This window comes from Panthera uncia, chromosome B1, assembly GCF_023721935.1.
Source record: "Panthera uncia isolate 11264 chromosome B1, Puncia_PCG_1.0, whole genome shotgun sequence".
Classification (NCBI taxonomy): domain Eukaryota; kingdom Metazoa; phylum Chordata; class Mammalia; order Carnivora; family Felidae; genus Panthera; species Panthera uncia.
Window position 1 is genome coordinate 124530363 of NC_064811.1, and position 21731 is coordinate 124552093.

At 34.3% G+C, this 21731-nt stretch overlaps 1 protein-coding gene across 11 annotated transcripts in view; it reads right to left on the reverse strand.

The window, feature by feature from the left end:
• IQCM (IQ motif containing M) overlaps positions 1–21731 on the reverse strand; it is a 649001-nt gene that overhangs the window by 509483 nt on the left and 117787 nt on the right. For all 11 annotated transcript variants that reach the window (XM_049632280.1, XM_049632276.1, XM_049632278.1 and 8 more), the window contains exons 6-7: positions 13302–13392; positions 8154–8245 (exon numbers count right to left, since the gene is read on the reverse strand). In XM_049632280.1, coding sequence (XP_049488237.1) covers positions 8154–8245; positions 13302–13392 — 183 coding nt within the window. The remainder of the gene's footprint in view (positions 1–8153; positions 8246–13301; positions 13393–21731) is intronic.

Below are 21731 nucleotides of genomic sequence, written 5' to 3' on the forward strand. Positions count from 1 at the left end.
TACAGGTCATTTCTTTTTTCAAAATAAGTTTAAAAATCCTCAACAGAATATTAGCAAATTAAATTCAAGTTTGGTTTATTCCAAGGTTGAAGATTAGTTTCACATCTGAACATCAATGAGCATAATTCACTACATTAAGAGAACAAAGGAGAGAAATCATATAATCATCTTGAGATAAAAATAAAATCATCTGATAAAATTCAACATTGACTCATGATGAAACCTCTTCACTAAGTAGGAACTTCTTTAATATAGACAGGCTTTGACAAATACTATACATTATACTTAATGCTAATATATATAATAATTCCTTCTGAGATAGAAAATGAGAAAGCTGTTCACCATTTTTGTGTTACATTGTTCAGGGGGGGCTAACAAATGCAATAAGGTAAGAAAAAATAAATAAAAGACCCAGGATAGGAAGAAAAGAACATAAACTGTCATCATTCATGGACAGTATGATTATATACTTAAGAAATCTAGAAGGATCAACAGATAAACCAGATTAACTACTAGAAATTATGTTAATTTATAAAGTCTATAAGATGTAAGGTCCATATAAAAAGATTAACTGTGTTTCTAGGTTGCAGAAACTGGGGTAGGGCTGAAATAAAATTTTAAATAGCATTTAAAATAGCATCAAAAACATCAAATGCACGGAAATAAATCTTTAAAAAATGCAGAAAACTATAAAATATTATTGAGACTTTATAAAGCCCTAAATAAAAGGAAGGACATATCATGTCCATCTGCAGTTCATTTGGAAAATTTGTAAGTTTTTTGCAATTCTTGATATCTACGTGGGGACAGGCAAATCTAAACAAACATCATCTTTTTATAAAATAATGACAATTATGGCATAGCTTGTGAGATTACAGTTAAAAAAAGACAAAACTGGAATAGTGGACAATGAGAGTAAGAACTTCAAGATTGGGGGAGAGCAAACCTACAGCATTTCATTTTATTGCCCCAAAGAGGGTAATATTTTTGTTCAATTTTGTCATATTTAAATCAATATCATTTGTTTATCAAAGACACCCTTAAAGGAAGTGAAAAGACCAGTCACAATACAACAAAAGATTAGTATCAAGAATTTAATAACACTCCAAATCTAGGAATCTAGGGTGGAAGCAAAGAGACAGGATTTGGCAAGGGCAAATAAGTAGATATCAGTTGCTATCAATATTATTAAACAAATGAAATAAAAGAGGGCAACCCATGAACAAGTGATGAGAATGCATCATGACAAAAAATCAATCTATTAATCTAATTCTGGATTCCTGAGATCTAATATGAGTGTGTGTGTGTGTGTGTGTGTGTGTGTGTGTATATATATATATATATATATATATACATGTGTGTATATATATATATATATATACACATGTGTGTATGTGTGTATATATATATATATGTGTGTGTGTGTATATATATATATATATATATACATGTGTGTATATATATGTGTGTGTGTGTGTGTGTAGGTATATATCTATATATCTATATATGATTGATTGAAAGGAAAAGGCACAGAAGTGATACAAATTTTTTGTTGCTTGTTTGTTTTAACTAGGAGAGTTGTAAGCTACCAGGAATATAGGTATGAGCCCTAAAAACAAACTACTCTAAATAATATAAAAACCTTGTGGAATCAGACTTTCTTATATTTGCTGGTTTTACTATTTTTATGCTTTCCTGCTCGTTCAGCCAGGGTTTTAATCTTATCTTTTAATATTTAACTAGCATTTTTAGGTGTTCTGTACCCAAAAGTCTTTCCTCGCATAGTTGTTCACCATGTTCTCAGAAACACACATGCACACACACACACACACACACACACGCACGCACACACGCACACACATATAGAGCTGTATTTTTTTCAGCTTTATTTTTTATTCAAAATGAAAACAGCATATTTAAGCTCCATGGGTGGAACTATTTATTCTAATAAATTAGATAAATTTCTTCATTAAATAGAAAAAAAATAAATATGCAAATTGGTACCACTCTTAGAAAATAAAATGGTATCTTCACTCATAGTGAGTACTTCCTATGTGCCAAGAATGATTCTGGATCCAAGGGATTTAGTAGTGAATAAATCAGTCAATACTATCTGTCTTCATGGATTTTACATTCTAGCAGGAGGAGGCAGACAAAGTCAGATAAATGAAAGAAGCAACATGTCCTGAGATCTCAAATGCTAGAGGTCAAAGTAAAGCAAGTGACATAACAGGGCTGGCAAGTATGGTTGCTGCTATAATAAACTGGCCAGGAATGGCCTTACTGGTAAGGAGGCATTTGGACAATGCCCAGAAGTGGCCAAAAGGTGATGCCTGTGATATCTAAGGAAAGGAGCTTTCTAGACAAAGAAAACAACACCTACGGAGTTCCTGAGTTGGACATGTTAGGTTTGAAATGCCTGTTAAAAATTCAGGTAGACATGCTGATTAAGCAGCTGAATGTGAGATGGAGTTCAAGAGAATAACCAGGCTGGAGATATGTTTGGAGTCATCAGCACATAAATGATATTTAAAGCCACAGCTTGGATAAAATTATCAAGGGAATGAGTGTAGCTAAAGAAGAAATTCAAAAATTTAATGCCAGGCCTCTATTTTCACTAGGGTCCCAAGACTCTTAGTGGGATTTAAAAATATTTTTAGAGTTTAGAAAGTGATCTGGTGAACAGTAGTGCTCTTCAATGTCAGGTTTTGGAAATATTTCAAAGGTATAACTATTAGAGAATGCATGTAGTACGATGGAAAGCAAAATCATTTAAGGAAAAGGGCTCAAGGAATGCAGAAGCCAATGAGTCAGAGAGCTTATTTATTTGGACACCCACATCACAGTTATTACAAGACTGGTGCTTGAGAAAGTCATGAGGGCCCAGGGTCTAAATTCTTTAAGATATTTGAAAATGGATGCAAATCAATAGATTACTGTAAGAAGAAGAGATAATGGAGGATATCATTTGATGACATGGGATTCAAAGATGGATTCATGTTAGAGAATAGGAAGCGACAATGGTCTGGAAACAGCATAAGGAATAAGGTCACTACTCCATCTCCAATCCCAGACAGGCGAGGTGTGGGAGAGAGAACCATCACCACTTGAGACAACAGCAGAGAAAGAAATGTCCTCAGGGCTAGGGACAGAGCACGGATTTTAGTGAGACCAAGAGCTAAAGGGAACACTTAGCAGAAGAGAAAGATTCAGGGCTTTTGCTGGTTACTGGCTATGATTTCAGAGAGGAGAATAAACAGTTTCTAGGAGCAAAAAGGATAAGGGATAAGGTCACAAAAAAAGGCATACAGAATTAGAGAGAAAGGGAGTGGGACTTTGGTGATAAGAGGCAACCTGGAAGTCCTAGGTGTCTTGTGGACACTGATGTAGACAGAGTTAAAGGTCATACTTAATGAGATTCATCCCAAGGGTCCCAAGGCTGTGAACTTACCAAGTAGGGTAAGGTAAGAAATCTTGCTAAGAGCAAAGGCTGGGGTTGGTCCACTTCTCTCCAATCAATGATTATGTACAGAGATTTTTTTTTTTTTATTTTTTTTAACGTTTTATTTTTTTTGAGACAGAGAGAGAGCATGAACGGGGGAGGGTCAGAGAGAGGGAGACACAGAATCTGAAACAGGCTCCAGGCTCTGAGCTGTCAGCACAGAGCTCGACGCGGGGCTCGAACTCACGGACCGTGAAATCATGACCTGAGCCGAAGTCGTCTGCTTAACCGACTGAGCCACCCAGGCGCCCCTGTACAGAGATTTTAATATCTGAGAAGCAACCCTACAGGTAAGGGAAATATTCTAACCTTTTGTTATTTTCACTGAAGATAGTTTCATTCTTTCCTTGAAGATTACAGATGATGAAACTAAAGCCCAGAGAACTGGGGTACCTCCTACCATGGGCCTATTCCCTTAGAATCATAAAGATGGAGGTAAAGCTCTGAAATGACTGGTGAAAGGAGTGCTTGAAGAATATCAATTTCAGTGTGACCTACCAAATTCATTGAAATAGCAAATAAACAGGCAGATTCAAGGTCTAGAGCAGGATGCTAACAATGATAACGACCAAAATAGTTGAATTTAGGAAAGGTCACAGTGATTGTGTTTATACATTAACAATAAAACTCACTTCCTGAGTTCCATGCTGTGATAGGGTTGAGTGTGTGGTTAAGAGGTAGGTCTTGTGCTTCTAGTAATAAATCCTTTAGGATATATGCTTTACTATTTACATCTAGGGAACTGAAATTAATAGTCACAGCTCAATTTTATTAAGCACCAGGATGTATGGTATACATGTTATAAACATAATCTAAAAATTTTGAGGTTGGTATTGTTATTATTCCCCATGTAATCAATGAGGAAACTGACTCATAGAGTGATTAAGTCACTTGGATGAGGTTTCCAACTAGAAACTGGCAGAGCCAGAATTCTAATCTCATTAGAATGACTAGAACAACTTCAGTGCCTTCACTACTGTGCTATCCCGTAGCCCCCTTACCTGCAGTTTCACTTTCTATGGTTTCAGTTACCCACAGTCAACCAAGATCCAGAAGCAGATGATCCTCCTTCTGACACACTGTCAGAAGTTAAATAGAAGCCTAATGCTGTCATAATGTCTATGTCATTCACCTCACTTCATCTCATTGATAGACATTTTGTCATTTCACATCATCATGGGAAGAAGGTGGGTGTAGTACAATAAAATATTTTGAGAGACAGACCACATCCATGTAACTTTTATTACAGTATATTCTTATAACTGTTCTATTTTATTATTAGTTATTATTAATCTCTTAATGGGCCTAATTTATAAATTAAACTTTACCATAGGTACGTGTGTATAGGAACACACATAATATATATAGGGTTCGGTACTATCTCAAGTTTCAGGCACCCACTGAGGGTCTTGGAACGTATCCCCCATAGATAAAGGGGGACTATTGTACCACTTTAAAAGGCAAGGCTTCAAGTAGTATAAAGTATATATATTTCTATATATATAACATATAATTATTATGTGTCATACATAATAATATATGTAAGTCAAATGAATAGAAGTCTTGACTTTGTCTTAACTCCTATGTTCTAATTTCCTTTCCTTTTTCCTTTAATAAGAATAATGTAAAGGAAGGAAAAAATAAGATAAAAATGGAGAGGGAGACAAGCCATAAGAGACTCTTAAATACAGAGAACAAACTGAGGGTTGCTGGAGCAGAGGTGGCGGGGCGGGGAGGGGGCGGAGATGGGTTAAATGGGTAAGGGGTATTAAGGAGGGCACTTTTAGGGAGGAGCACTGGGTGTCATATGTAAGAGATCAATCACTGGGTTCTACTCCTGAAGCCAACACTACGCTGGACGTTAACTAACTTGAATTTAAATTAAAAAAAAAATATTTATTTATTCTAAAAAAGAATTGGGCAATTTTAATTTAAGAGCCCAGTAAATTATCATATACCTCTGAGAAAACCGCAAGATCGGCATTCTCCACAATTTAAGCTACATCCTCTTATTAAAGAGACCTCAGCAACTGTTTCAGACATTCAGTGAAGCTGTAACTTACTAAACAGTGTTAATACTGATGTCCAGAAAAAGCTTTGTTGGACAAATTTGTAGACTAAAGCTGTAAAATGAACTAAAAAATTAACATGAATTTTAAAAAATATTCATAAAGTATTGATTATTTTTCACCCAAGACACAAAGCCAGGATCACACCTAGGTCACACCTAAAAAAAAAAATCAACATTTTTCACACTTCTCTGATAGTTAAGTAAGTCCTGGCCACAAATTTTCAGACATTTCTGACCTTACCAATAATGATAATAATAATAATAATAATAAAATTGCTATTATAAAAGAGTTGTTTGGCTGAAAACAAAGCAAAATAAAACAAAAATTCATATGAAACAAAGCACTGGTGAAATTTCCACTCTTATTTTATTAAAAATACATTTCATTTTAAGGAAAAAAGAAGAACTGCACTATAGCATTTGGAAATAATATTTTATTGAAAATTTTTATACTTTCAGCATGTTTAACCTTCCAACTCCCCTGAAGTTATATGAGTATTGAGAGACTTATATCATAAAACTAATAATCTGCCCAACAATTTGCTTTTAAAGCATATAAATGAAATGCATAACATTTTACTTATTTTTATGCTATCTCTGCAGTCTACACATAATCAGTGTAAACCAGAACCATAAAAGAAAAGTGTCCAGTGCCCTTTTTTTTCAGGTATATATTCATTGTTGTTTTTGTATTTTATTTCCCCAAATTCATCTTTTTCTTTTAGCCTATAATGCAGAAAGAGATACACAGATACATATAGAAAAATATTCCATTTGGGTGGCTTCTTTTAATTTGTCTTCATTCATTCATTCATTCATTCAACAAATGTTTATTAATGCCTAATATGTGCCAGTCACTGTGATAAGACAAGGAGCCTTCATCTCCCATGAAGTTATTATGGATCTATTAGTAAATATTCCAAATGTGTCAGCAGAACATTTTTGCATGGACAGAACCTTTAGCAAACCTCAAAGCACATCCTGTAGGTGACTGCCCATTCTGCAGGCCTTTGACTCACAATTTCATAATAATCTGTAGCTAGTAATTGAGATTCTCTCAATAAACATTTTAGAAAGATTTTGTCTTTTCTTTAGCACTAAAAAAAAAAAACAGTGGTCAAACTCCAATGGAGTAAGTTCCATGTAGATGGAAAAAGACTTAAATTTCTACATTCAGAGTAAAGCCATGAGAATTACTGAACCCTTCAATGAACTAAGAGGTGGCTCTAAAAAGGGAAAAAACATATGATTTATCTGAGTTTGATGGTATTTGAAAACAGATTTTTATCAATGCTTAGTATGATTCTGAATAAACTCTAAATATCATAGAACTTTCACTTATAAGGTAGTTAAGGGCTGCAAAACCTCAGCCTTCACAGTTATCAGATTTCAAGATTATACTATTTCACCTATTAGATCCTATGCTTTATGAAGAATTTTTGACAGCATTTACTTCTTCATATACATATTCTAGACTCAGTTGAGATCCACACATTGTTTACACTACCTGGGACCTCAAACTACCTGGTCAAGCCTTAAAAGAATTTAAGCTATGGATCAATTCAACATTCAAAAATTTTAAACAGATGTGTGTTCGACTTTAAACAGCATGTGTTCAAGATTCTGACATTATATTCACAAATATTAAAAGTACTGGTGAATATTGGTTGGATTAATGAAAATGTGGTGCTTGAGCCTCCATTTGATGCTTGAATTCCTTATAATAATCAAAGCAGAGAAACGCTGGCAAAATTGTAGTTGGATAAAGGAAATTTTATGCAAGAATGTCTTAAGAATGCAAGGAGAAGCTTCTTCTGCAAATTTTCAAAATCAATCAAAGTCCCACTCTACAAGAAGAGTTTTCTCTTAATGACAGCCTGAAGCTCAAGAACATGAGTAACAAGTTTAAAAAGAGGAAAACTACAAAACAGTTTCTTTGGATCAATAGCCCCCTAGGTCTGTCTTTAAGCAAGTCACCAAGTTGCAGAGAGTTAGCTTTTCAATCACCCTTAAGGGACTTTAAAGAATCATCTATATTTTCTTTTGAAGAATTATGTATTCTTTTAAAACAACAATAACTCAAGGATAGAGGAAATTATAAAAGTATAAGAAATTTATGCTTATAATTTCCTAAAACCTTCAATATTCACACACATTAAAAACATCCAATCTGGGGCGTCTGAGTGGCTCAGTCAGCTCAGCATCCGACTTCAGCCTAGGTCATGATCTCACCATTCCTGAGTTCAAGCCCCGCGTCAGGCTCTGTGCTGACAGCTCAGAGCCTGAAGCCTGTTTTGGATTCTGTGCCTCTCTCTCTCTGCCCTTCCCCTACTCATTCTCTCTCTCTCTCTCTCTCTCTCTCTCTCTCTCTCTCTCTCAAAAATACAGAAACATTAAAAAAATCCAATCTCTCAAGTTCAAATAAAAGAGCTGAAAATGAATTATTAGTATTTGTTTCTGAAATCTCTTTATATTTTGACACAGTATTTAAAGGAAATACTAGCTGTTTGACACTACATTTTAAATGAATGTGAAATAATGAAAGTCACTATGTTATTAACACTTACGAATGAGACTCACCATGTTCTTTCGGAAGTCCCATGGAAGAGGTGGTCATGGGTTGTAAGGGCAAGCCAAAGTTGATGGGGACGGCATATGGTGAGACCAACAATCTGTTTCCAGAATGTAAAGATAAAGCCTTGAGTGATTTCTAATCCCTATTTTGTAATACAAACGCTCAAGAACAATGTTATAATATTAGATGCTAATCACAGAGAAAAAAAACACTTGTCTCCTATCAGTAGAGACTATGCATGTTGGACCCTCAGCATTCTGCAGAGTTAGAAGCATGCAGTAGGCCCTCTATAAATATTATTGAAAATATATATTTATATGTAATTATGTTATTACATATAAATATATAATATTTATTGAATTAAGACAAAAATAATACAAATTTTGCTGGCTCTGAGCATGGATAACAAATAGGAACATTTGCTTTCTGAATGAAAACAAAACTCAGAAAACTGAACAAACATCATATCTATTTATTCTCGCTTTCACAAGAGATTTTAAGTAACATGTTTCTTATCATGACTTAGTGAGATTTAACCAAGTCAGCTGAATCAAAAACTGGGTATCATGTAGAAATTTTAGCAAATGTACATAAGCAAAAGGAAGAAAATAAAAATTAGCCCTAATTCACCACCCTATTATTTTAGTCATATTTGTAAAACCTTAAATGCTTCTTAAGGGCCAGGCACGATTCTAAGTTCTGTCTGTCTTGCTGCATTTAGTGCTCACAAGATACTGGGTTTTTATTATTATTACACCCATTTTATTTTATTTTTATATTTATTTATTTATTTATTTATTTATTTAAATTCAAGTTAGTTAACATACAGTGTATTATTGGTTTAGGAGTAGAACCCATTGAATCATAACTTACATATGACACCCAGTGCTCATCCTAACAAGTACCCTCCTTAATGCCTATCACTCATTTAGCCCATCCCCCCACACTAACCTCCCCTCCAGCAACCTCAGTTTGTTCTCTGTATTTAAGAGTTTCATATGGTTTGCTTCCCTCTCTGTTTTATCTCATTTTTCCTTCCCTTCCCTTATGTTCATCTGTTGTGTTTCTTAAATTCCACATATGAGTGAAATTATATATTTGTCTTTCTCTGATTTCTTATGTTTAGCATAATACACTCTAGCTCCATCCACGTTGTTGCAAGTGGCAAGATTTCATTCTTTTTGATCACCAAGTAATATTCCATTATATATATATATATTCCATTATATATATATTCCATTATATATATATTCAATATATATATATATAATAATAATATATATATTATATTATTATTATATATATAATATATAATATAATATATATATATTCCATATTCCATTATATATATATATATATATATATATCTTCTTTTACAAATGAATAAACTAAGACATTAAATGGTTAAGTAGTATATAGTTCAAATGATCCCAGCTAGAAATGGGTGGAGCCAGGATTTGAATCCAAGTAGTAGGACCTCAAGAACTAAACTCCTTATAACTATTTTATACTAACTGTATTTGTCATAATTAACATATGTACTATATTTCATACCTTCTCTGTTTATTTGCACATATATGTACATGAATCCTTTAGCTCATTTTTTTTTACTTAATATCATGAATTTCTTTATTTGTAAATGTACAAAGATGTACACTGTCATTTAGACCCTTTACAAAGCATTCCATTATATGGATTTAACATAATGATGGTTTATTTACCAATTTCTTTTGCTGGATATTTGGGTTGCTTCCACTTTTTTGGTATTTATAAACAAGGATGAAAATCTTTGAACATTCATATTTGTGAACCTATCCAATTCTTTTCTTATTATAAATGTCTAGAAATTGAATTGCCAGTTCAAATGTTATATAAATATTATAGAAATTTTTAGGATTTTAGGGGCGCCTGAGTGGCTCAGTCAGTTGAATGTCCAACTTCGGCTCAGGTCATGATCTTGCAGTTTGTGAGTTTGAGCCCCACGTTGGGCTCTGTGCTGACAGTTCAGAGCCTGGAGCCTGCTTCAGATTCTATGTCTCCCTCTCTCTCTCTGCCCCTCCCCTGTTGGTGCTCTGTCTCTCTCACTCTCAAAAATAAATAAACATTAAAAAAAATTTTAAGAAATTCTTAGGATTTGAAAACATTTTGCCCATCAAAAAACCAGGGTCTCTGAGGGAAGACTCTGTGGCAGAGTTTTACATTTGGCATACAATTGATACTTAATAAATAGTAAATAAATGACTGACTTAATAGGATCCATTAGTCTATCTGTCACTCATGTGGTCACATGCAGTGGCCAAACAACTGAGGTATCACTAGTATGACCAAATCATACAGTCAAGGGAAAATATGAAAGTCTTGAGTATACAGTCAGCTTTGCAAAACCCCATTTAAAATTCTAGAATTTATTTGTATGTCATCAAGAATAGGGCCACAATACACTAATCAATCACAATTTTCTTTGATCTCTTCTATCTGGCCCATGGTTATATATTTAAATCTCCAAATTAGGACTATTAATTGCATTGTTCAATGATTCCCTATTAATGAAAGATCCTAACAGAAGCAGACCACAGTTCATCCACTTAAGCAAAATATTTTACAAACATTAAGGTGAAATGGCAGGGTCGTTTCAACTTGGATGTGAAATGCAGTGAGGGATTCTATCATTACTTTATAATCTTCTCATTTTATTATTCAATTGATCAGAATAGCCTAAATACAAACTGTCATATAACACACAAGAAACTCCCGAATGGTCACAAAACTAGGGGAAGAAGTCTGGGCTCACTTGCCCAAGTTACAGAATGCATTTACAGAAATACAGTTGTCATACCTTCAAATGCACCAAATATTATAAACAACAACAACAAAAATAGCTCTAAAAATAAGTGCATAGAAAATTAATTTCCTTGGTGGAAAATTAACATTTAGAATGCACTCACATTTATCACTATTGTCATAAAAAGAGCATGTTAATGTACGGTAATCTTTGAAGTTAGAATTCAAAGGTATATTGAAGAACTTCACTTCCTTAAATTTGAAAATTCAGAGGTATTCAATTTTGGTTTTGCTCTGCAAATCAAATGTAGAGAAATCTGGCAAAAGGAAATCATACATTTATAAGATTGTATTTCTTCATGTATTGTCCAAGGAAATTTCTTTTGTGGAGCCAATATTTTTACGGTCTACCTAAAAATATTATGTGTCTCCCTTAGAAATAAGTATTTTCCAAGGCATCTTCAGGGGAATTGTAAGTAGTTTATATACAGCTTCCCTCACAGGGGTCTATTCGTATTGAACAGAAATCTTCCAGAAGTCTCACAAAGAGTTGGGCAATTCATGCTAATTAGTGCTGGACTCTGTCCCTGCATTGTTAACAACCTCCTACCTGATTTCCAACTGATTCTATTGTCCTTTCTGTTGCTTATATCCTCATGGCTAAGTTTCCTTATCTTTATTATGTGGTGAACTAGATTTCAGTAAAAATTTCACTCTAATGGCATCTTATTTGTCTAGTTAAGCACAGGTTTTCTAATACCCTGAGTCACCATGTCACAGAACACTTATTTGTCTTTCCTTCTGTATTCCCATCACACTTCTAACATTAATGAAATGAAGCTAACTGCAAGGTAGGAAACAAGTTACCGCCATAAGCTAGCTATAAATAAAGACAAAGCAACCCTAGTGGATTGAAGTTCAGGCTTTATGTGCCCCAGGCTGTTACCGGGAGTACATGGACTTGCTCTTAATTTCAGAGGGTGTTGATCTTCCTCATTAGGTAGGACATGTTTTCATTAAAAATGGGATGTTAGGGTGTCAAGAGACCTTTATCTTCCACCAGTTACAGAAGAAACAATTCTTTAAGACTCAACTCTCTTGAGAAAGACATACTGAAAGATACTCTACCTGATCAGATTTATTATTAATGAGTGCTCCACTTGTCCCTAAGTCATTATTATTCTTTCTTGAATCTTCAGTCCCATTGAAATATACAGAAAATGGTAGATTTTCAAATTAGTTCAGTTAACTTTTCTAGTTATTAAAAGCGTACTTGAAATTCTAAACTATTTGGTTAAATTGGTCTATTTTTAGCAGTTACCACTCTGCTAGATCAACCTGGGTCTTGGTTTAAATTAAGGCCAAAAGCAAATTTTTTTTTTAAACTGGTAAATTCCCAATATAATCATTTCTTTTCCTTTGCAATTAACATCTTCCCCTACCATGGATAAAACCAAACCCTCAGTATTAGAGCTTTACATAAATTCCACTCTTCCAAATTTGAATATCACATTACACTTATGCCAACAAAGTGTTGACTTCTGAGCATCAATCTCCTAGTGTTAAGCACAGATTGTTGGATAAATGTTGGAAGGTCCATGATATTCTTTATAGCCAGGGAAACATTTTCTCAAATTTTTATTATTTATTACTGTGCTAATTATCCCAAATTTCTGACGATGTTACATAATGAAATAATGTAAAACAAATGACTGAAAAACACATTTAACAGAGCAACATTGATAATCTACAAGTATAAATGTTCCTACAAAATGTGCTGAAGAACCTTTAGAGGTTCTGTAGCCCTAGGGCCAACAGTTATGTACACAATTGTAAAGTTACCTTGAAGATGACCGTGCTATTTAATGGAATAATGCGGAAAAGTAACTGACTCATCTCCACACACCTTTGGAAAGCAGAAGCAAATGCCTTCCCTGAAACTATGCTCTACAGGATCAGTCTCACCTTCCGTTAGAAAAAGACTAACTTTAAATTATTAAATTAAAAAAGAAAAATTATAACTTAACTCTGCTCCATAATTGCTGCAGAGGAGTTATTAAAATTCCAAACTTATGTAATATTATCATAAAATATGGCATTTTTCTCAAGAAAGCCACAAATTGGATTTGAGCTTATGCACTGTAAAACCCAGATGGTTAGCTTAACTACTCAGACATCCTCCAGTTCAAAAGTTAATTGAATTGAAAACTAAAATTTTGATAATTGATATGCTTTAAGGGACTCAAGCAGAAGGACAAATTAGGATCCCGCACGACGTGTTAATAGACTTGAGAAACTACAATTGGTCAGGAAGTATTCGCATAGTAGAATAAAACTATACATTTTCTATAGGTTAGGTAATTACACATTACCTGGACTTAACATGGTGCTGATGCTTTTCTTTCTCCATTTTTTTACCCACTGATTCAATATTAGTCACTATTTTACCCAGTTTAACTTGTTCTGGAATTTAAAAAAAAAGAAAAAAACCTTTAATTGTATCCTCTTCGTTTTCAAGTTCTAAGGTGTATTTTGAATTAAATTGCAAATTGCAGATTTTTTAATAACAAGAGGTACAATATTTTTCAAACAAATTACTAACACAAAGATACTCTAAAAACACATTTGAGTGTTTTTTTTTTCACCCCACGCTCCTCAGATGTTTTGCAATTACCAAAATTTAGTACTGAAGGTATAGAGTAAATGAAGTGCATATATCAGAAAGGAGATAGCTCCCCAAGAAATGTCTGCAACAGCACAGTACATACAAATGAATACCAAAGCCCCGTTTATACATATCAGCATTATTATCACCATTATCGTCATGAGTCTTAGCTTTTATGGAGAGCTTGCTATTTTAAAATAATTTAGCAATCATTAGTTAATGTAAGTAGGAATACTCATCAATTTGATAAAGCAAGACTGATGTCCAAAAAAGGCAAAGTTCTGCTTTAAAAAAAAATTGAGGTTTTAAAGTCTAAAGAGAAATTTACATAAATATTTTTAAATACCTATTCCTTTCTATTTTATATAGATAATAGGACTAATATAGTTTGAAACATTATCACAAAATATTAATTCAATATCTATTAAGCACGTTCTAGCTACCTGCTCAAGTATAAGAAAGATACACTAAAGATACAGGAAACTTATGAAGTGAAACCCTCTGTTTTAAAAAAATTTACAAACTAGTTGGTGTGTCAATACTAAGAAGAGCACAGTTGACTATCTTATGTTAATTTAGATTTAAAATATATAACACAAATACAAAAATTTTGGAGAAACAGAATCTAACAGAATGTTAAAATTTACTGACTATTTATATACCAGGGATGTTGGTTAGCCTTCCCCATAAATTGTCTCACACTTAAGCCTCAGAACCAGTTTCTGGCGCTTTTGTTTGTTTGTTTTTTGGTGAAGTGCAATGATTACTCTCTTTTACATGGAAGGAGAACAGCTTACCCAAGATCGGGGAAGTTAAAAAGTACAGAGACAGAGCTCCAACTTCTATCCCTCTGACTGTAAGTTCCTTCATCACTACAGCCCCTGCAGCTCAGGGGGCTCCCCTCAGCTGCCTAATGAGGGAAAGAGGACCGTTTCTTTCTTGCTTACTTTGGAGGGTAACAGAGCTCAAAAGACATACTTTATATAAAGACACTAATAGATGGAGAAATAGAGGAAGAAGTAGGGAAGGAATTTATAAGTTTGAGTCTTAAAAATAGAAACATTTAAAAATATTTGCCATATGCTAAATGTGCTAATTCCTATACATGGGTTATCATATTTTACTCTCACAAGCACAATACAAATTAGGTTCTATTATTATCCCCATTTTACAGATGAGGAAAATGAGTCAGATAAAGAGATTAACTTCCCCAAGGTTATATAGCTAACAGTAGGTAGAGTCAATATTCAAACCCAGGTAGGCAGTCCTTGGAGCCTGCATTGTTAATCAATATGATACTCAATATGCATATTTATTTTATTTCAGTAATATCTACTGAGTGAAAATTGCTATGCTAACTCCTAAAGAGGGGAGATATAAGACACAACAATTAATAAAACATGATTGGCACTTTCAAGGGACAGCATGACTAACAGCAAAAATTATTGCAGAAAAGCAAAGGAGCAAAAGGATAGGGAGGAAAGATCACGAGAACATGTGATCCAGAGATCTAAGGAGTGAATTTTATAGTGATGCTAAAGAAAGTAAGATTGGGTTACTATAATAATTAATAAAGCAAAAGATATGCCCATTTGGGGGGGGGGGTTAAATTCATTTTTTTAGTAATCTCTACACCCAACATGGGGCTTGAACCCACAACCCTGAGATCAAGAGTTGCATGCTCTTCTGAGCCAGCCAGGCGCCCCTATACGCCCATTTTTAATAAAATCTGTTAAAAAACTTCAGGCATAATCCATTTAAATGCTAAACTAAAAGCCTCTACAGTAGCATTTAACTAAATCATGTTAGGACTGCATCCAAAATTTAAAAAAATAAGTATAGTTATATCCCTTTAAAAAGAGGGATTTCTAGAAAGGCAATTAAAGCATATAAAAAAATCCAACATTACTTCTAATTAGCTTAATAAACCTTTGGATGGGGAACCAGACTTATTGTATGCCTTTCGGCAAATTATATCATCTCAGAGTTCATAACTATTCCCTTTATGTAAAATCTAGTCTCTAAACCAATTACATCAAACTCAAATTCAGTTCTAGAATGTAAATTATAAATCACCTCTGGTTAGAATAATTGGTAAATAAGAGACAAACAGGGAGACTCGGAGAAGAAAATGCAGGTAAAGCAATACATTTTTAGGGCTTTTGTAATGAAATCAAACATATGGAACATAAGGCATTGGAACTGCCAAAGGACTCTAGTCCTTAACACTATGTACCATGCTTTCTTCAGAGTTCAGCTGGAATGGACCATTCATTCACCTGGAATCAATCATCCATTTGATTTCCTTCACTTCTGAGTACTTCACCTGTCTCTTCATGGACTCATGTTGCCTTGCCACCTCCAGCTGTTGTGCATGCCCCACAGCTCTTTCTTTGGCTGCCTTCTAACCCTTTACTTGAATGATCTAGCCAATGCCCATGGCTAAATTAATCAACTAAATGTAGATGCCTCACAAAATCTATGTATCTTGCCCAGCCTGCTCTCAAGTGCCAAATTTGAATAACAAACTATCTCTATATATATGTCCCAAGACATCCCAATTAACATTTCTCTCTCACAATTAATGACACTACCATCCATCCATCTACTTGGAAGTTACTTATACTCATTCTTCCTCAGTTTCCTCCTACAATCAGTCATTAAATCCCTTCCATCCTTTCCCAAACATAGGGCCTCAAAACGGACCTTTGTCTTCTCTCCTTTGAAAACTAATACCTTCCTTCCTTGGATTCCTGCCTCCAACCAAAATACCCTCCAATCCATCCTCCTTACTTTCCATGAGTAATCCTTGATTTTCAAGTTAGGGATTTTAAATTATCATTGTCATTTTTTTAACTTTTTAATTCATTATCATGGGTTTTTACTTATTTTTTAATGTTTATTAATTTTTGAGAGAGTGTGTGTGTGCACGTGTGCACAAGCAGGGGAGGGGCAGAGAGAGAGAGGGCGACAGAGGATCAGAAGCAGGCTCTGTGCTGACACCAAACATCGAGATCATGACCTTGAGCCTAAGTCAGACACTTAACCAACTAAGCCACCCAGGTGCACCTCATTGTCATTGTTTTAAAATTTAATTTCACTGTAATCAGAGAACATGAAGTATAATTCCAAATTCTTTGAAGTTTATTGATTCCTACTCCATAAAACAGTGTGTAGTCAATTTTTCATAATGTTCCATATTTGTCTGAAAAATATATATCCTCTCATTGTTGTTCTATATTGATCTAATAAGTTGACTTTTTTTTAAGTTTATTTATTTATTTGAGAGAGAGAATGTGTGAGCAGGGGAGGGGCCGGGAGAGAGGGGGAGAGAATCCCAAGCAGGCTCCATGCTCTCAGCGCAGAGCCCAACAGGGGGCTCAAACTCACAAACCTTGAGGTCATGACCTGAGCCAAAACCAAGAGTCACATGCTTAACAGACTGAGCCACCCAGGCACCACAATGAGTTAACCTTCCTAATGTAGTTGTTTAAATCAAATTTTATAACTTTACTGATATGTATACACATATAATTTATCTTTTGCTGGACCATTTGAAAGTAAGCTGAAAACAGTATGACATTTCTCCTTTAAATATTTCATTACATAGCTCCCAAGAACAAGTACATTTCTTACACATTCATAATCCCCACCTAAGGATTTAACATTGATAAAATAATATTATCCAATAAATTGCTTATAAAAATTCCCCTAACTGTCCCCCAAATACCCTTTATAGATGCTTATTTATTTAAATCCAGGATCTAAACAAGGATCATATATATCTTAGATCTATTTAAACCTAGAAATTCCCTGTGAATATGGTAGCCACCAGCATATAACTACTGAGTCTTAAAATGTGGCGATTCTAAATTAAGATATACTACATGTATAAATACAGTCTGAATTTCTAAAATTTACTACAAAAATGTAATATTTCAAATTAAAATGTTATAGTAATTAAATACTTAAGTAATATCTTCCTATATTGAACTAAATAAAAATATGTCATTGAAATTAATATCACCTGTTTTTCTTTATCTTTTTCCATGTGGCCACCAAAAAATTTTAAATTGCATCTGTGGTTTGCAATGCTTTTCAACAGGACAGTACTGACCTAAAACATTCCTCCTATTCTTTTTTCATCTTGAAGGCAATCTGAATTCTCCCCATTGTTTCTTTATGACTAGATTAAGACTAAGCATTTTTGACTGGAAGAGTACAGAAGTGTATGGTGTCCTTCCTACACATCCTATTAAAGCTCATCAAAAGGTGTTGCTAAATTTGGGCATTTGATTTGGGTGGCAACTGTCAAATATTTCTATTATGAATGTACATTTTCGTCTTGTAATTAATAAATAATTTCTGGCTGATACTTTGGCTGTTCCAAAATTCTAATTCGGGTGGCTAAAAGCAACCAATCTTAGTTAAGCTAGACCAGTGGAATTTAGTAGGAACCTAGTTTTCTGGAACTTAGAGTTTTAATAATTCAGGTATTGGATACTGTAAAAGGTAATGTGTTCCCCATCACAGGTATTTCCTGGCAGAGACTGGACAGGGACTTTCCAGAAAACATTAATTAAGGAACTTTGTATCATGAAAATAGTTGGGCTAGAAGAATGTTAATGTATCTTCAATGCAGAGATTTAATGATACTAAGAAAGTGCTTCACACAGGTTAAATCCAGATCCTTTTCATTCAAAAAATGAGATTTTAGGTTTTGTATACTGAGTAATTATAAAATGCTTTTCTTTTTATTTTATTTTATTTTATTTTATTTTATTTTATTTTAAATATATGAAATTTATTGTTAAATTGGTTTCCATACAACACCCAGTGCTCATCCCAAAAGATGCCCTCTTCAATACCCATCACCCACCCTCCCTTCCCTCCCACCCCCCATCGGCTCTCAGTTTGTTCTCATATAAAATGTTTTTCTCACCTTTCTCTCTTTTTAGGACCCACTGTTTAAATTATATTCAATCTCATATGAATTAGAATAAAATTTAAAACTTAATGTTGCAAATTTAAAGACAGATTCATTAGTCAAGAATGACAGATTGCAATTTACTGACATTTCACATTCTAGTGTGTGGGCTGGGTGGATGTCATATGATTTTCTACTGTTGGAATTTCTAGCACATGTGTGTTATATAGAATGCCAATTCCTCCCTAGATTGTGAACTCTTTCATGGTCTCTTGAGGACAGGGATTGTGTTTTTATCCAACATCCACTTATTCAATCATTAATTCAACAAATATTTACCAAATGCCTCTAATGTGACAGGCAGTCTGCTAGGCACTGGGGATGCAAGACATAATGTGGGGATTATGAAGGTTATATCCTAGGGAATTCAATAACTAAATAATTAATTACACAAATAATTGAGTACTTCCAATTGCAGTGCTAAAAAAAATCTATTTCCATTATCTCATACATTTAAGACAAGGAATGAAATACATCCTTTCGCTTTTCTAATTAGGAGCCTATTCATGGAGAGTTAAAGGCAAAGATAGAAGCAGAAGTAAGATTTCACTGCTATGAAGGAATAAACTCATTGGAAATAATAAATGTAGACTCTCTTTTTAAAAAATGTGGTTTGAAGAGGAGGAGAGAGATGAAATGACCATCATGGGGACATAAGTTTGAGAAAGAATGTTTTGGTGTCGATATATTTTTAAGATGAGGAGATTTTAGGATGCTTATAATATTGTAAGAAAGGAAAAAGTGGAGACATAAAAAAAAGAAATAATATGTAATAGACAAGGTAGGTTCCTGGCAAGAAGGAAGGGATGGGATAGAATTTACCCATATTCTAGAGAAAATAGATATATTTTCTTTTCAAGAAGGTAGATAAGGTTTAGGTAGCTATGAATAAGTTTCTAAAGAGTTCACTATCAAGAACTGTATTTTCTCCATGAAGTAGGAAGTGAGATCATTTACTGGGAGAGGGGTGTAGAAGTTTGATAAGGATCTTCAGGAGAGTGGCAAAGATTTGAAATAAACAGTAAGTGTGGTGGGTAAACAAACTGACCAAGTTTAAATAAAAGGTTTTAACTCTGATTACCTCAAACGCAGTCATCATCACAGCTATCACTTCAAAACAAAACAGAACAAAACCTTCTCTTTGCTTTATAGGAAAATGATTAAACTGGCTGTCTACACATAGTTTACACTTCCTCATCCCCACTTCTGATCCACTCCCAGTAAAGGTTGCTCAGACACCATATCAAGGGCACAATGACTTCCATGCTATCACTCCCACTGGACAAATCTCTGTCTGCTTTTTCCTGGGCAGTACACAATGGTTAATAGTAACCCTCCTGTGAAGGGATTACATGACACTTTCTTCTGGTTTTGCTCCTAGGAAAACCAGGCTGCTCATTTTCAATATCTTTTGCTGACTCATCCTCTTTTATCAACCCTCTAAAGGGTTGAGCCTCTATCACAAGCCCTTTTGTATTAATTTCACTTGTTCCTTAGGAAACTTCATCCAGGTCCTTGGACAAATTATGTCCATATACCAATGACTCTAAAACTTTATTGTCTGTACCACATCTGTCCTCAAAATTTCGCTCATGTATACAGCTGTCTTACATGTGAACTTGCATGTTAATAAGTATCTCTAATATATTTAACAGAACTCTTGATTTTCTCTCCCAAACTGTTCTTTCTTGTATTTCTCATGTCTGTAAATATTATCATACAGCCACCCATTCAAATCAGAATCTCATTAACTATCACTAAGATATATCTCTAATTTGGCCATTTCTCTCCAATTTCACTAATACTACAACAATTGCCAGTATAATACTGCATAGAAAACCAAACCAAAAATCAGTGGATTACAGGTTTAGATTTTTGTTGCTCACAACTCTTCAGCTTGGCCAGAGCAGCTCTGAGTCAGCTGGCTTAGATGGGCCAGGCTGGAGAGTTCAGCTACCTGGGGCACAGTTTTTCATGGCAGATTGTGGAGTATAAGAGGCAAGTTAAACCACCAATACATTTAAAGCTATTGCTTGCATCATGTCTTCTTATCTTCTATTGACCAAAGCAAGCACAGGGCCAATCTCACAATCAGTGGGTCAGGGAAGCGTACTCCAATCCAAGGTAGCAGAGGAAGAGAGTGAATACATGTTGAACAACATTAGGAGTGAAAAATAGTTTTCTGGTTAGTCTATTTCCCTCTAGCCTCTATTACTTCATTTTACACACAGAGGTCAACACATCTGGTTAAGATGGAATTCTGATCATAACATTTGCCTTAAAACCATTCAATCACTTTCCACCACTCTTAAAACAAAAATCAGCTTCTTGCATTACTTACAGGGCCATACATCATCTGATTCCTGGTCATCTCTCTCACACGATTTCATATCACTATCCTTATTTTCTCTGCCATTACTCTACATCCACAATGGTTTCCTTCCTTTCAGAACCTTCAATGAGTCAATTCCTGTCCCCTCTCAAGGCTTTTCCACTGCCTGGATTTCTTTCATATTGCTGCCAGTGATGTGTTGCAGCTGGTTTATACAGCTTTCAAAGGCCGGTTGTTAAATTTTTAGAAATTTTTGCAATCCAGATGTTAAACTATTGGTAGCCTGAAATTAGCCACAGTGGGATATTTACACCATGAAAGTCAAGACATGTTATATCAGGCTTTTTTTTTCTTTTTCCAGAGTGCTAGTTTACCAGCACACCACTGGTCCTCCTCTCCGTGACATCTCACATCAAATATGAGTTCCTCAGAGATGACTTCAAGACATTTGCATCTAAATATATCCCCACAGTCTATTACATCACTCTGTTTCCTTCATTGTGATCTTTGTGTTTTGTGATTATCTTCTCTATTCATATGCTTTTTGTCAATCCTATCCCAGCAGAATGTAAGCTCCATTTCACAACTATATCATCAGTGTCAAGAAGAGTGGCTGGCATATAATAGATGTTTAATAAAGAATGAATAAATGAATGAATGAATGATTTTTTTCTAGCATATTATTAGCTATTTATGAATTGAGATTTTTTATTCCCTTTCTAACTCATGCATAGCATTATAAATCAGAAGCACAGTAAATGTTAATTGTATAAGTGAAATAATTTATTAATGCATTTACCAGGTACAGATATAATGAA